This window comes from Halichoerus grypus, chromosome 12 (assembly GCF_964656455.1).
Source record: "Halichoerus grypus chromosome 12, mHalGry1.hap1.1, whole genome shotgun sequence".
Lineage (NCBI taxonomy): Eukaryota > Metazoa > Chordata > Mammalia > Carnivora > Phocidae > Halichoerus > Halichoerus grypus.
In genome coordinates, this window is record NC_135723.1 from 37,404,122 (window position 1) to 37,421,219 (window position 17,098).

Below are 17,098 nucleotides of genomic sequence, written 5' to 3' on the forward strand. Positions count from 1 at the left end.
TAAAATTTGAGTTTGGGGCACTCAATAAACACTTGATTGATTGGATTAAATTCTACCTTTCAAGATTTTACAATTTTTCCCTAGGAAGTGTGTTCTTGGATAGCTAAAAGTAATAAGTCTGTTAGGTTAACAATATATTGATTGGCAGAACCAGGTGCTAGTCATGCCATAAAGATAAGCTTCTTTCCTGATTTCCAAACTTAGATCACTTTGAGAGTGCCTAATGTGTGCAACAGAGCCACCCTCACTCCTCCATAAAAAAGCTTCCTGTTAATTTCTCTGGCTCCTCTATGCTCACACTTACATTCTCCCAGGAGATCAGCTGCATAGTAGTTGAACTGGGTCCCTAGACATCTGCTTAGAGGCTTTAGTATAGGTTTCCAGGCAATAGAGAAGCTGCAAGGCGGAGCAGGGTTGACCTGGTGGTGGCTAGGAGGCAGTCTGTGCATGGTGACAGGCAAAGTATATAGGCACGTCTGCCCCTAAAGTGTCCTATGAACGTGAAAACATCCAGTGATGATAACTCATGAGACTGTTAAGAGCAATGAGTCGACTAATGGATGAGTTAGGGAAGCCAAGTGCAGAGACCAAGGGCGTTAGTTATAGGGCAAGAGTTAGCAGCAACCCTGTGAGCAATCACTTGCAATATTGTGCCCTTGGGAATTTTTAAAAGCTTTATGCTTCTTTTGGGACTCCAGGACAAGCTCTTGGAAGTAAACAGGGCAGTTTTTATTTTTCTTGTTGATGGATAAGGTTAAATGGCTTCTGTATTTCAATAGCAAATCCAGAGAAATCCTGAATTTAGACTATTAGGGAAGATTGTAGGTTTAGTATGGTCTTACAATGGATGAGAAGCCCCCTTCACCCTACAAGCCTCTAGAGAGTGGGCTGGTGGAATGACACGTGGGTATGATACCCCCATAAGAGTGATGGGAGAGAGCCTACTCAAGAATTTACAATACTTTATACTGTGACTGAGCACTGCATTGATTCTTTAATGACTAAAGTGCCATTTCCTGGCCTCCTCCATACAGTAGTAGCTTTTTAAGGATTTCCACACTTAATGGGATATGGGAAACCAAAAATTTGAGTCTTTTCTGCTGAGAAATGCTTAGTTAATTGCTTCTACCACTTAATAGGAGTCAGCTTCCCTAATGTATGTATCCAAATATGGACAATTACCACTTTGGAATGGTTCAGCCCATTTCTTTCTTTCTTTTTTTTTACTTTTTAAAAAATTTAAATTCAACTAACATGTATTATTGGTTTCAGAGGTAGAGGTCAGTGATTCATCAGTCTTATATAATACCCAGTATTCATTACATCACGTGCCCTCCTTAATGTCCATCACCCAGTTACCCAATCCTCCCACCCAGCCCCCCTCTAGCAACCCTCAGTTTGTTTCCTATGATTAAGAGTCTCTTATGGTTTGTCTCCCTCTCTGATTTCATCTTGTTTTATTTATCCTCTCTTCCCCTATGATCCTCTGTTTTGTTTCTTAAATTCCACATATGAGTGAGATCATATGATAATTGTCTTTCTCTGATTGACTTATTTCGCTTAGCATAATACTCTCTAGTTCCATCCACATTGTTACAAATGGCAAGATTCCTTTTTTTTTGATTGAGCCCATTTCTTTAAGAACACATCTTCCTAAGGAAATAAAGCAAGGGCACAATGTGGTATATAGAAGAGAGGGTGGGCTTCTGAGTGAGACATGTCTGGGTTTGAATCCCACCCCTAAATAACCACAGTACAGAAGACCTGTCCCTTCACTGATCCTCAGTTTTCTCAGTTAATAATGGGAATAATATCCATTCTTTGCTGGGGTCTTGGGAAGACTAGATGAAATGAAATTATTTTTATTAAAATCAGTTGACATTAAAAAAGAAAACTCATCAAGATAAACCCATTGGATCACATTCTGCAGGTAAGATAGGACTGTCTCAGATAATAGATGCCACGGTTTTAGAAGATGACCCATAATATCCTTCTGGATATATTCACACTGCAAAAATTATTAACACTGTGGATTCATTAGAAGCCAAATTAAGCTGCTTTCCCATGCCATGCCACTGTCACGCAGGATGCATGCTCTGGGCAGATTTCACGCATTTTTGTCTTTGGGTTGGCAGAGCTGTCAAATGCCAGTTTTGAAAGATGAGGCTATCTACAGATGCTTGCATAACATAGTTAAGCAGAGAAACAAAAATGAAAATATCCCTTGGTCATTCATTGTGTGCTAGATAGCTTCTGTTTATGCTTTCAAATGCACTCTCCACCCTGCTCCCACCGCCCTGGGCCCAGAGAAACCCATCTGTACATCTCCATCAGGGTTTCCTTGCCCTCTGATTTATGGCTAAGCTAAGTCAATGGGGATCATCAGCAGAGACTGGGAGATGAGAGTGAGTGAGCTTGGGGTATTTAAATCTTTTTCAACTCAAGACAGTATTTATATGGCTTACCAGAGTAAATGCATAGCTACTCATAGCTCAATTGACTGGCGCAAGCCCAGCCCAGTGCCAGGACGCTAAGGGGATTCCTATATAGGCTTACCTGTAACCCATTAGTGACACCCTGAGGCTCTGCCTTAGTACACCCCGTACTGCCTATGTTCACAAGATGTGCTCAGTAAATTTCCCATAGATGTGAATACATTTTTGAGTAGTAGTAAAAAGTCATGATTTGTTGTATAATTCTTATTTGGTTATGACTGAATTATTCCCAACCCATTACTACTGCATATAGCAATTACTTCCGATAACTGTATAGAAATGACACACCATGCCTTATGCAAAATTCGACTGTAAAAGTAAATCTGATCACACATGTAAATAGCTGTTTAAGTCAGACAACAGCAGCATGTTCACTATTTATGGGGACCATGTCTTTAAGAATAAATCACAAGCAAGTCATGCAATGCTTACCGGATCCCTTCTCACAAGCTCTCCATTGGGTACGACTTCAACCAGGTGGATGATGATAATCATAGAATTCAGAATGTAAGTCAGAAACATGTTCTTGTGCAGAGTCACCCTCTGGCAGCCAAGGCTCCTGGAAGAAAATGTAATAGAAAGCATTAACCAGTGCCAAAATGTGGAAGGACCTGGAAAAAAAATATTTTGGTAATATTTGTAATATTTCCTTTAGCAATCAGTGAGAGACCTATAGGAATAAGTGAGGCTGGTCCCATCTTTAAGATTCATTACCACTTTTCTGCCTGATTTTTACAAACAGTTTTCCAGTCACAGTAGCTCATAGTTTTCAGTCCTCAGGGTGACTTCATACAATAACTGAAAGAGTGAGTGATAAAATCACTTTTAATTATAACAAATGTCGTGAAATTAATTAAGAGAAGGACTCTTACAAGAGAAGCCATTAGGGTTTGGAGTGTGCTTCAGATGAAAAGTTGAATATTCATTGATGTAACCAGGCAGAAATCATGTGGCAAATGGGATAACAGAGCATGAAGTCAGAACCAAGGCTGCCCTTGACAAAGTACCGACCCATCCCAGACTTCATTAAGTCTCCGTCATTCTTCTCTTTTGCCATTTCTTCTAACATCTTCTTATTTCTCATATTCCAACTAGAATCAACTCTGTGATTCTCCCTTTCCACATCCTCCTGATGGTGGAGCTGAGACACAGTCAGAGAATTCTAAATAGGCTCAAATTTGATCTCATTATGAGGCATATTGTGGTTTGCATCTGATGAAACCCATCCAAGTGCTGCTGCTTGTTGGCATAGCCATTTCCCACCTTTTGGATACTAAACAATTTGTTGGATTTTTCATTCCTTGCTCCTCCACTTCATAAGCTTGTACATATGTATTTGTGTGAATGAGCACATAAATAAACATTAGTTTCAATATTCTATTTCACTTTTTGATGCAAATGGAGAGAGCCCTGCAGGATGGCTACAACAAAATTGGAATGATTATCCTTGATGAACAAAAATCTTGCATTTACCATAATTGATCCAGTCAAAAAATATTTAACATAATGTGAAAATTTAAAACATTCAGTTAATGATGCCAATGATTGATCACAGTAACTATTCCTAAAAAATCTTCATGGAAGAAAGTTAGGATTCCAGGAATTTTGAAAAGGGAATTCTGGGGAAAGCTGAAATATGAGAATGGTCTGGGTTTATTTACAATGCTTTCCTAAATTTCAAATCAAAAGAAAATGCAATTATCTGTAGTAAAAAGTAGATTTAAGTAATGAGGGCATCTGTTAGAGCATATTTTGATTATTGTAGCTACATCTTTCAACTTTCAGGAAGCAAAACCATTAATAAATTGTTAATACAGAATATTTTAAAATTTGCAACTTGTTGAGTAGGGATAGAATGCAGAACTTTATATCCAGGAAGGGTTTAGAGAAGAACTTCCACACACACACACACACACACACACACACACACACACACACACACGCACACGCACACACACACACATCCATGTACTACTTTCTTTGGCAGCAGAAAGCTCTGTTAAATAAACCAAACCTAATTGGTTTTATAATAGTACTATAAAAGTAGGTTGCAAACTTAAGGCTTTAAAAAGAAAAAATTATTTATGTGAAACATCATACCCATTTATATTGCATAAACTCTTCAATATTGCAACTGCTACGTTAAACCTGTGACCTGCCATTTTCCATAGAGTCATACGGCATTTTATAGTTCTTCTCACTGGGGGGCAAATATCTGTGGTCTCATTATTGGATTCAGCCTGGCTTAAGCCAACAACAGTTGACATTATCCAGAACTAAAGAATATGGAGGGGGGCGCCTGGGTGGCTCAGTCGTTAAGCGTCTGCCTTCAGCTCAGGTCATGATCCCAGGGTCCTGGGATCGAGCCCTGCATCAGGCTCCCTGCTCAGCGGGAAGCCTGCTTCTCCTCTCCCGCTCCCCCCTGCTTGTGTTCCCTCTCTTGCTGTGTCTCTGTCAAATAAATAAATTTAAAAAACTTAAAAAAAAAAAGAGTATGGATGAATGCATCAAACAGTGCGGCTATTCTCGTGCCTGGTTTTCTTTTAACTAGGTAGGGTTCAATAATCTGCCGGTGTACAACATCAGTTTAAAGGACTGGTTAATGCTCAGTCTAGTGTGTAAATAAAAAATATACTTCCTCTGCTGCTAGCTTATTACTCCCTGGCCCTTTTATCCCTGCTTTATTATTTTTTGTTCTTAACACCACCTCCTGACATAACATCTATCTGTTTATTGACTCTTATTTTCTCTTTTTCTCTCACCAGAGTGGGGGTGCTAAAGGAATTTGTTTTGTCCACCTAGAAGAGTGTCTGATACCTTGCAGGGTTTGATACTCATGTTTTTAAATTAAAAATCTTTACATAAGAGTGGTTTTCTTCTTCAAGCTGTGACCAGTAAACAGGTTTCCAGTACATCAGAAAATTACGTTAAATGCTAGATTGTCTCACATCTTATACTTTGTATCATACTGAACATTTGCCAAGTTCTTGCTATAGGTATTAGCTAACTAATATTGGACATTATGCTGTTGTTCAACAGTAGGGAAAACCTATATCCAGTGCAGTATTATGTACATAATGAGAAAATTATCTGGTTTAAAGCCAGATAAACTGTTAGGCTCCAAAGGAAGAATATGGCTAGTATAGAATATGAGTTTCTGTGTCTTGAAGTTTCAATATAATTTCTGCTTATTGAGTTTAAAAAATTTTATTACACTTACTTGATGACATTTACACTCAGCTTTTTGAAGCAAGTTAGAGGTACTTTAAGTTTATTAAAATTCATTCAGTAATCTAACACATATTACTGTGTACCCATTTAATAATCCAACACACATTACCGTATGATTCAGACCTTCTGGTAGATGCTAGGGATATATGGGTGAACCAAACAGACAGCTTCTGTTTGTTTACAGGGACCTTATATGCTACATAATTGTTTATTTACTCTTATTAGGATAACTGTTCTGAAGGAGAGGTATAGGATGCTAAAGAGATTAACTGAACTTAACATAAGTAATTAGGTGTTCAATTGTTCTCAATGCAAATGTCTTGTTGCTTGGATGAACATGATCTGTCAGATCTGAAATGTCTTAAGTAGAAAATAGCACAAACCTGATGTTAGCTATACTTCATTCCTCTTGATGAAAAGAATTGGTATTTAGATAGACCGAACATTGCTTCCTTTTTGAATGACAGGGAACCCCAAGTACTATAGATTCTCTAATAGCAGGATAAGACACCATAATCTACTTCTGTCTTGGCCCAACCAAAGTGTCACTCATATGTGAGGAAGAGATAATGATTTACTTAGGTATGAATCTCAAGATGCCATATTTTAAGGCTAAAACTAAATGTTATTTTCATGGTTTTAGTTTACTTGGTATAAATCTTCCACACTAAAAAATGTTTCAAGTAATTGGGAGCCTATGTATGTATGCGTGTGATTTGGGGGAGCTTGTAGTTGTATGAGGAGGCATTGAATATTTGCCTTGAGTTTTGCAGATTGCATAAACCAGTTTGATATCACAGCATAAGGAACAGCAATCTTCAGTTCTTTACAAGACTGTAATGATAGTCACATTCAAAGTAAATAAGGAAAGAAGCAAGTAATAAAACAAGTAAAAGTTGTTTTGAGTTTACTGGTGCATGTGAAAATGCGCATTGGTATAACTGCTGTGACTGGGACAAGCAGGTGTAGCTTTCCTTTACCTAGAAACCCAGTATCTTATACATCTTTCCTCTCTGACAAGAGACTTTATACCTTTGGATTTAGCACAAAATCCTTATCCTTAAGGAACTCCTTTTCAATCCTAATTCTTGCTTCTTTTCCTATTACTTCTGTTCTATGAGTGAACAGTTTGCTAAGACGTGAGTGACAGTTATCTTTTGTGTCCAGTCATGTCAAGGGTTGGGTTGGGAGAAAGGAGGCTAGCTATCTTTGGTGCCATTGATTTAGTGGTTTTTCTGGAGCAATAGGAAGGCAACCAGAGATGTAGAATAGTGGCTACTATACAAGTACAAGATAAAGTGTTATCTCTCCATCCACTATGTAGATGTGACAGAGAATACTAGGGCATACTGAGTGAGTAGAGAGGAATCAGTATTGCTTCTGGAGGTCCCTGTGGAAATCCTTCTTTTGTGCTGGTATGGCTAATGTAATGTAACATAGACAAGGCAAGGCAATAAAGACACCCCCTGCCTTCCAACATACATCTCTATTCATTTTCAGGCAAGAGTAATTAATATTCAAAATTTAACAATCAGTAAGGCGTGAGTATCAAGTAGTCAAAATGGATGTTAATGAATGTTCTATTGTGGTGCTTTCTTGAGAGAAAACAGTAAGATGTTTTAGTAATTTAGGACGATTCCACAGAAATGTCAATTGATACATTCTAAGTGGAACTGATGGGATAAGTGAATTTAATTGCAAACTTGCTTAAATGGTCAGGGAACAAACACAAATAAATGGCCACTTATGTGACTTTCTCAAGACAGTCTTCCCTAAGGGTATCTTCATCTTAACTCTCTTGTTGACATTTACTATTGGCATCTAGTAGTAAGGAGTCTTGCTGAATAAATTTGATGTTTCTATTTAATCCCTCTCTGTATTGTTGCTCCTAACTATTTTTTTCCTGCAAAGAAAATGAGTATATATATGAGTAATTTCCTAGATTTTTAGCAGCAAAGTAGTGGCAGTTCCACAGCCTCCCATATATTTAGTAACTTTAAATTCCTCTGCAGGCTTTCTTAGCCTGCTGGTTTGAGGGGGACACCTGCAGGGTTATTCCTTTTTATAGACCCTATAAGGCACATTTTATGAGTTGAGAGTGAGATTTCAATGGGATGATTATGAATGGGGCATTAGGTCTCAAAAGTGGAGCTGGGTGTAACTTCTCATTTTGGTTTCATGAAAGTTTTATGAAATTGATTAGATTTTGCAGAATAACTCAAGCCTGGGAATGTAGATTTAAGCAAGGGAGTGATGATTATATTTTTGCTCAGGTTTCACACAGATGATACCATTTAAGCACATAAATCATAAAAGCTTCCATTGTAATATGCAGTAAAGACCTTAAGGGTGATGTTGAGCATTTGAAAACAATTCTGGGAAAATATTGGTAATTAAAAGATAAAACCCAGTGATAGATCAGAATTACCTTTTTTATTTTTTTCACTCTTAATATTTATGAAATGCAAATGTACAGAAAAAATCTGAAGATTGAGAAGCATACTTTAATTTTTTTTTCATACTTTAATTTGAAGAAAACGGATGCCCTTGATATTTTTAGTTTGGGTAGGTTTAAGATAAAATTAAGAACAAGTATAAAAATCAGGGCGCCTGGGTGGCTCAGTCGTTAAGCGTCTGCCTTCGGCTCAGGTCATGATCCCAGGGTCCTGGGATCGAGCCCCGCATCGGGCTCCCTGCTCCGCGGGAAGCCTGCTTCTCCCTCTCCCACTCCCCCTGCTTGTGTTCCCTCTCTCGCTGTGTCTCTCTCTGTCAAATAAATAAATAAAATCTTAAAAAAAAAAAAGAACAAGTATAAAAATCAGATGTGACTGCTTTTAGATCTCAGCATGTGTGTTTTTCATATCCTAACCGTCTCCGGTTGTGTGCACTCTGGAGAACAAACTATTTCAGTTTCTGTCTTCCCATTACCGTATTCAGATTATAAATCAATAAGACTTGATTTTCCTCCTAAGATTTAAGTTGCTGTTTGGTAGGCTTTTGGAATTGAGAGACAGTAGGACAAAATTAGGTGCTTTCTAGACAGTCTGCCCCCAAATTCTCTCAAGGGTTCAACCAGATTAATTTTGTTCTGGGTCTAACTGGAGTTGAGAAATATTTTACTTTACTTATGTGCTGCACTTTTAAACACACATCTTCAGTGGCTTCATATAGAAATGAGTGTTGAAGGAATATTCTTATTTTCTTAGCTGATTTGGCTCTCACATCTCATCACTTACTTAAGTGACTGCAGAAATAAAGAACTAAGAAATGTCCGGTTGACATTTTTTTATCTTTAAACTCCTGCATACATTTATTAGCTGCACCATTACAAATTTGGGGGCTGTTTCTTTCAATTTTTTTCCTTTCAATTTTTTTTAATGGCTATATTAAAAATTTTAAAGGTTAGACTTTTAGTGACAGACTTTTTAATCAAAGTTGTATGGGAGCCATCATGATGTATTTATTCACCGTGGTCAAGTGCAGTTGAAAAATGAATAGAAATTCCAAGATTAATCATGCTATGTGTTTATTCTGATGCATTCTGATCATTATAATTGAAAATACTCTTCTATTCTAATTCTAGGAATTAATCCCTTATATCTTGTTGCTTTGTGTTTATCTTTCTCCAGTTAAACCATATATGGAAGGAGCTCATGTTAATTTAAATTATTTAAATTATTATTTATTTGTTTACTATTATTTATTATTATTCAGTTAAGAAAAAATTGCATTCAGTTACATTGCTTGGTCAGAGTAAGAACCTTGACTATATAAGATATAGACCTAATGTGATAATGGTATAAGATGAAGACAAAGATTAAAAAGGATCAAGGGAAAAATGATAATAGTAGTTGTGTTCAGGGTGTGCTTACAGGTGATTCTCCCCTTGGCTTAATTTTCTTTAGTAGTATCATGATAATATTTTAACAAAAATCAAATTAAAATTCTGTTATACTATGTATGAATCACTGGATATTTAGTTACATTATATATTTAGTTACATTATCACATCTTTAAAGTGTGGAGGATTATTTGTAGTCTGAGCCTATGAAGGAGCTTTTCTTGACCATTTGTATAATACCACCACGACTAAAGAACATATTAGTTGAAGGAGACAGCCCAGTAGTATAGAAATTAGTCAGAATTCTCATGAAAGGGTAATGTAGTGCTTCCCGCCTTTGATTTAAAGAAATCACACTAAATTTAGGACGTTTCTAGGACTGAATTTAACATACATTAACATCTCACATGCATGATGAAGTCATTCCTGAAAAAACAGATTCAATGTTTTAAATTCTCTGTTATTTCAAAATCAATATTTATACCAACTTAATCATTTTGCCATAGGTAATGCAATCAAGTGCACAGACATGGCCTCGGAATAGAAACCTCATTGGGATTTTACTCTTCAGAGTGTTAGAAGATAACTGTGGTTGAAGATGCTCAGTTTGCAAGGGCAAAACATTGACACTTAACTCTTCTTCCAGAGATTCTCCTTGGTCCCAGCTGAGTGAGTCAGGACCAGAAGGGAGCCTTACCTTCCTTCTATGGCTAAACACTATTCTGGGCTCACTAGCCACACTTCTCTTCCAGCCAAATCCACCTATGATAAACTCATAATTAGACAAGGTGCATTTGAGCTTCTGGCCATGGCCTCCATATTTTAGGATGAGGGTGAAAGAAGGAAGAGGAGCCTCTCCTCAGTACCTCCTGCAACCTTAGCCATGGTAAGTGGAGCCTTTCACATGTTAACACAGTGTACCTATGGACTCACAGGACTGTTTCATTTTGGGAAGAATCATATTACCTTTGAAAATTATCTGAATCCATCTTATTTTCCTTAGAGATAGTGTTAAAAAGCATGTTTTAATTAATTTCATTTTCCTTGCTACTTCATAACTCCCAGTGCTGCATTTCTCTTGTGGTTTGCAGAAGACCACCCTTCCCCTAACTCTTGCAGTTTGCCATTTATTTCAGTACCTTAAAGAAGAAAATAAAAAGCAGATGCTATGAGGGTACTTACTTGAAAAACACGAAAATCCCCAGGGAAATCACCAAGGTGAAAATCGACAAAGAATGGCCCACGATAGCCAAGTAGTACAGAACGTATGCATTCTGGAACAACAACAACAGCAACAACAACAACAAAACAGTTATAAAAATAAACAGGCAAATAAATGATAATAGAGGAGGGAAAATAGTTTCTATTTTTAATATCAGTGTAAATCAACAACTGTTCTCATCCTTTAAAAAAAATCTACTAAAATTATAACAAATGTTTCAGAGAATTAAATTATATTGAATCATAGTATTTGGGGTTAACAGGTTAAATATTATAAGATTACCAGTTATATTAGAATATGCATGATGTGGTGGGAAGAACGTAAGACTGGATTCATCAGCGCTGTTCTTTACTTGGAGTACTAATCATTAAGTCTTTGTGTGACTCTCATAAGTCAGTCACTTCCCCCCTCTGGATCTCAGTAGTCCTCATCTCTAAAATAATTTGGTCAAAACTAAATGATTTTTAAAACAATTATGTGCTGCTTATAAGAAACATCGTTAGCTACTGGGATGCAGAAATACTGAATATAAAAGGACGGGAAAAGATGATCTAGGTAAACACTAACCACAAGATAACTGGTATCATATCATAAAGGTCCAGATATTAAGTCAGGAAGACAAAACAATTTTTAATTTCTATTCACCTAATAATATAAACTCAAACCACATAAAGCATAAAGCAAAAGCTGATACCACTTAATAATCAATAGAACATATGGTATAAATGCAGTGTAGATAAGGTGGATAATTTCTATGAAGTTTTTTAATTCCTGGGAGAATTGTGGCATTTATGTACAAAGCATTACCCTTCAACATTTAATTCTTGTCAATTTCCTTGTGAAGAGCCTGATATGGAAGCACTGATTCTGCTAAAAGGCTCTTGGAGCCTGCAGAGTCTTTTTTTGGTGATGTGCAATAATGCTGGACAGAAAAAAATATTGCCTTTCTAGGCGTTAGAATTTCAAAATGAACTAATCAACGTCTCCTGAACTGTGGCTGTTGTACCACTTGATGGGGCATTTACATATTATTTGCCACTTTCACTGATAAACTACTCTTCTAACAGCACCCTTTTTATCCTTGCAGAAATGATGACCAAGTTGGAATAGTGGGTTTATAGCTAGAGCTGATAAAGACTTCAAAATAGCCGATACTCCCTTTCTTAGAAAGTATTTAGGAATCTTTGCAAGAAAACAAATACTCAGCTCCTGTCTCTTCTCCCACCAATTCATTTTCTGGCTACTTTTCTAACTTCACCACTAGACAAAATCAGGAGTGGCACTTTCTAAGAGTTCTTCCTTTTAAATAGTTCACCATATAGATCCCCTTGCCATTTAAAATATTGTTTTTTATTTGGATATGCAAGCCATGCCCCTAACCTCTGTCACTATTTTATTTTTATCTCTGTATATTTTATTTCTAAGAAAACTTTATATAACTTAATTCATTTTCTTTCAGTTGCCTCCAGAATACTTTAAAAAATATTTATTCTTCTGAAATAAAGTTGTCTAAATGTGTAAGATTAAACCAACAGCTCATAATTTAGTTGCCATTCTTGGTGTCATTCTTAAGACTGAGAAGTGCTTCTTCTTTTTTTTTTAAATAAATTCTAAGTTGGTTTCTCCACCTTTTTTTTTTTTTTTGCCTGTATATAGCTGGAAGATTTGTGCAAAGAATTTCAATCATTATGTTAGGTTCTTGGAGACGAACATTTATTCTTAAAGTACTTTATTTCTATTTTCTCAGACATGGCCAGAGTGAGGTCAAATCTGGCAGCACTAAGAATTATTTATTTGGATCTGCACTCTTTGTAACAATTCAGGTAACAGGTTTATAATTTTTTTCTGTAAAATCATAATCAGCACTCATTCAGAAATTCCTTGCTTGGTGACATGTAATTTCCATCAGATCTTATTAAGTAAATAGCTCTCCATTAGGATGTAGATATGCATCTGATTCTCAGGGGGGTGACTAAGTAATTTGTGAAGAGGTGATGGGATTTGGTGCCCCCAGCCTGTGTCTGTGACAAGATATTCCTCTGGTCTCTAGTCAACTGGTCTCTAAGCTACCTATTCATCTTGTTTACTTTTTGTTCTTGCTTGTTTTGTTTTAAACAAAAGGAAAATTTTCCATACTCCTAAATCTGCTCTATAGCAAACAGAAGCACTGATGGGCTTATAGCTTCCAACTTAGTAATAACTTAGCATCCAGGCCTATCTTTGAAGGAAACAATAGGTTTCCGTTGTAGCACCAGGGCTGCTCAGGGATAGCCTGTGTGGTTAAATACTGACTGACTGTTTCTCCCAGCACGGTGGGGAGAGGAGGCTGATTGTGCGCTTAGTGATTTTTTTCAGATTTCTCATGCACTTGGAGAGTAGGTATCTGGGTTTTTCCCATTGGCTTAAATGTTTCCGAGCAGCGATGATATTATGAATATTTAACAGACGGTAAGACACAAATACCAACAAATCAGAACGGACTAAACTGCCACACGTGTGTCAACAGGTAGATGAGAAGCCAGATTCTTAGGGTTCCTTCAAGACCGGAGAGTAAGACTATAATGGGCGTCTTGGGGCAGGGAATAGGAGGCAACTGTCACTTTGTGACTTGGGGAAAAAGATGCGTAATTTTGGGACTCTTCCGGTAGAAGAGAGATCTTAGAGAGTCCCTGGAAATGCTGCCTAATATCTGGCATCAGGGGGAATCCCATCTCTCTTCCATGGACACTATTTCCCTCGTTATGAATGGCCTGATTCTCATGGAACTCTTTGATACCAAGTGCCAACCAAGAAGTAAAATGTCATTTTCTCTAATGCTACTTCATAGAGTCCCTAGAACTCACAGGCCATGATCTGATTTCCTTCTATAGAATAGCTTGGCTTCTTGGTAGCAGGTATTTTAAAGTTATGCATTCATTTCTATGTAAAAATAATGGCATTCTCACCCAATACCGAAATGTGAAATAGAACCTACCTTCAGTTTCTCAGGAGTGAAAGCATTACACATAGTGTAGTTGGACCAGGTTCGATTGTTCTCAGGATGTTTATACCAATCCCCGTTCTCATCACAGTATTTTGTAACCTTTTCTGTTAATGAAACATAACAGTTATTACATTGTGATCTCAAAATACCAAGAAGGAAAAATAAAGCTTTATTAAAAGCCATTCCACAGAGTTAATCACTTTATAGAACTTGAATGTGAATATAGGTCAAAGGAGACTACCCTGAATCATGCATTTTATAAGATGTTTTAGTATGTGTTGTCTCATTTTATCTTCAGCAAAGCCATGTAAAGCCGATGTTGCTATCTCCACTTTATAAGCAGGAAGCAGGGAGTGAGAGAGGTTATAGAGTTTGAAGTCACTAGAGAGTGGGTCAGCTGGGATTTAATATCGGGTCCATCGCACTAAAAAGTGCTACCTATACCGTGCCTCATATTTTTTAACAAACCTTACATTTCTGATTTTAGATAGGAACTATGTGAAAATGGCAAGACCATACTTTTCTTCATTTATATGCAATATGTATTTATTAGGTTGACTGTATGAAACTGCAGTTTTTGTGGGTCAGATGGTCAAATACTGGCAATTTCATATAGTTAAGTGCAATAAAACAAAGAAGTCCTAAACTAAAGGATGTATCAAGGAATCATTTTTATGCTTCTCAAAAAGATTTCATTTGAATCATTTCTCTTGATCCCACAGAGGGCATATTAGGGGTTTATAGATTTAGCCTTCACTATTTACTTCTTGAATCAACTCTTAGGTGATAGTGAAATTTGCTAATTTGGCTGGATTGGCATATTAAAGATCTCTACTTTGCTATGGGCCAGGTGTTGTGCTAAGCACTTTGCAGAATTGTCTTCTTCAACGTTAATAATGGCCCTTTAAGATGGGTATTGGTCTTCCCATTGTACATATGAGGGAACTGAGGCTCAGAGAAGTTAAGTGAATTCCCCTCCCACAGATAGCAAGTAGAAAGGCCAGGGGTCAAATCCAGGTCTAGTCTACTTGATTCCAAAGCTATTGCGGGGCTACTAAGCTCTGTATGAAGGAAGCTTCATAGTCCTGCGGCAAAGTTATCTACACTTCATTCAGTGACCCAAAGAATCATAACTAATTTGGTTGACTGCAAGATAGTATTAAAATTCGAATCTGATTGGCTACACAATTGGAAGAAAAAAGATTGAATTAAATAAAATAGAAATAATGAACAAGTGAACATTAAAATGAATGCACTTGCCAAATTTAATCTGAGTTATTCAGACTTTCCCTAGTTCTCCAAAGTACCTCTGCAATGTGTTTATTGCCTCAGAGATCATATAGTAACCCCAAATTGGCATAATATGCAAACAGATTTTATCAGTGTATTTGGAACCCTCAAAAATTTTTGATTTTTGATAATTTTTTGGGAAAAATATTTTTGAAGCATTTTTCTTCATTGGCAAAGGTAAAGAGCTGTCACACCAATGGATAACACTTTTATGTATGACTTCTGGGGTTTTTTTTTGTTTGTTTATTTGTTTTAGCAGAAATGTGGAAGTCTGAATCACATACTAATATTTGGAGGCTACTATTCTTGTTTTAAAGGCTAAGAAAACAATTCGTGTAAAAAAACTTGTCTGAAATATCACTGAGGTCTGATAATATTTAAAATAATTTTCTATCAGTAGTTCTGGTTAGTCAATCAATATGCTAATGGCTAGTATGAAAATTCTTTTATCTTTGGCAGTTTTTAAATGTAATTCAAAATTTTTCATTGTATGACTGAAACAGGTACTACCAAACTAAACACAAGATTCAAACTAAAAATTGTAGATTTGTCTGTATGTACTCCAACAATTATTTTAAGCGGCTGAAAAAACACATTTTTCAAGCAAAAGATGTTTTCAAGAAACCTATTAGAATCATCATTGCTTAATGTCAATTTGTTAGAAAGTTAAATAGAAAAATTTTAAATTGTGAATTTGCTGAGACAGTCACTGGACAAAAACTATTTGACAAATCACCATTGGACACCAACAATATTTCAAAAAGGGTTAGCACTAATCAGCATAGAAAAACTGATATTGATGTCGATGATGACCATTCCAAGCTTATTTGCTATTTTAAAAAAGTGGTTTGTAACGAAGCATTTTATCTTCTATTGTCAGAAAGTAGCTTATTATTTTATCAAAAGGAAGTTTTAAACAAAGTTATTTAGCTATATAAGGCAAAATATATTCTATGGAGGAGGAAGGGGTGTTCCTCCTGAAAAAATCCATTCCAATCACGGACAAGGCTGTAGGAGATATTATTTTGTTCCGATGTCACTAAAGTCTGGGTCTAGGCATTTCCTGGTTCTACCCATTGCGGCTATAAGAACTTGTCCTCCTCCACTTGGCAAATCTTTCAAAATTTGAAGAAAGGATAGGTCTAACTTCCTTTTCCAAACCAGACATCCCCATTTACTCACACTACACAGCTTGGTGTCCCTTCACAACCTAGAGCCACTCTGCATGTGCTCCATTTTGGTATTTCCCTCTGAAATATTCTAAGTTCGGACTGCCCCATGAAGAGGACAGCATGCTTATTTCACTCCAGATCCACATGGGGGAGCTTTTTACAAATTCTGAGGCCCAAACCCCAGAGATTCAAATTTGCTTATCTGAAGAGGTAACCAGGCATCAACATTTTAAAAAAGCTCACCAATTCCAAAGGCTATCAGGGTTGAGAATCTTGGTCCTAAACCATATGTTGACCTTCTTGGCTCTGTGCCATTAACGTTGATTGTTTGACATTAAGGGCAGAGCTTTAAGTACATCCTTGTTAAATGTGCTTTTTACATTCTAGCATATTCCTACAGGCTGCCAGCCTCTTTTGAATTTCAATGCTGTTATTCACTCTATCATGACCTGTCTTTTACCAAACACTTCGTCTAAAATGAAATCTCTGTCATTTCATTAAACTGTTTTATCATTAAAATATAGCACTGGGTCAATGGTGAAATCCCAACGAATTTAAGTTTGTTGAATATAGATATTTTTAAGATGTGCTTTTCTTTTGAAGTGGATTTGTCCCCCACTTGAGAGGGTTCTTTCTAAAAACCAGGCTGATAAGATGGATCTATGCCTGGAAATCCCTGTTTTGCTGACCAAAACCTTGTCTTTTAGTCAATAATTATAGCCACTTTGGCAAGAGCCCATTGCTGCTCTGGAATGGCCTTGTAGCCTCTATTGTAGAAAAGCTCGTTATGCCAATCAAGTTATCTCTAATGTAGTTGTCAAGTCAAGATGAATGAAGCATCATTTATTGGGAAGAGTCAATAAA

The 17,098-nt window shown here is 36.7% G+C and overlaps 1 protein-coding gene across 1 annotated transcript in view; it reads right to left on the reverse strand.

Annotated features, from left to right (window-relative positions):
- The window catches only part of CALCR (calcitonin receptor), a 64,272-nt gene that overhangs the window by 34,801 nt on the left and 12,373 nt on the right, over positions 1–17,098 (reverse strand). The window contains exons 4-6 of the mRNA XM_036113302.2: positions 13,764–13,876; positions 10,750–10,841; positions 2,928–3,054 (exon numbers count right to left, since the gene is read on the reverse strand). Coding sequence (XP_035969195.1) covers positions 2,928–3,054; positions 10,750–10,841; positions 13,764–13,876 — 332 coding nt within the window. The remainder of the gene's footprint in view (positions 1–2,927; positions 3,055–10,749; positions 10,842–13,763; positions 13,877–17,098) is intronic.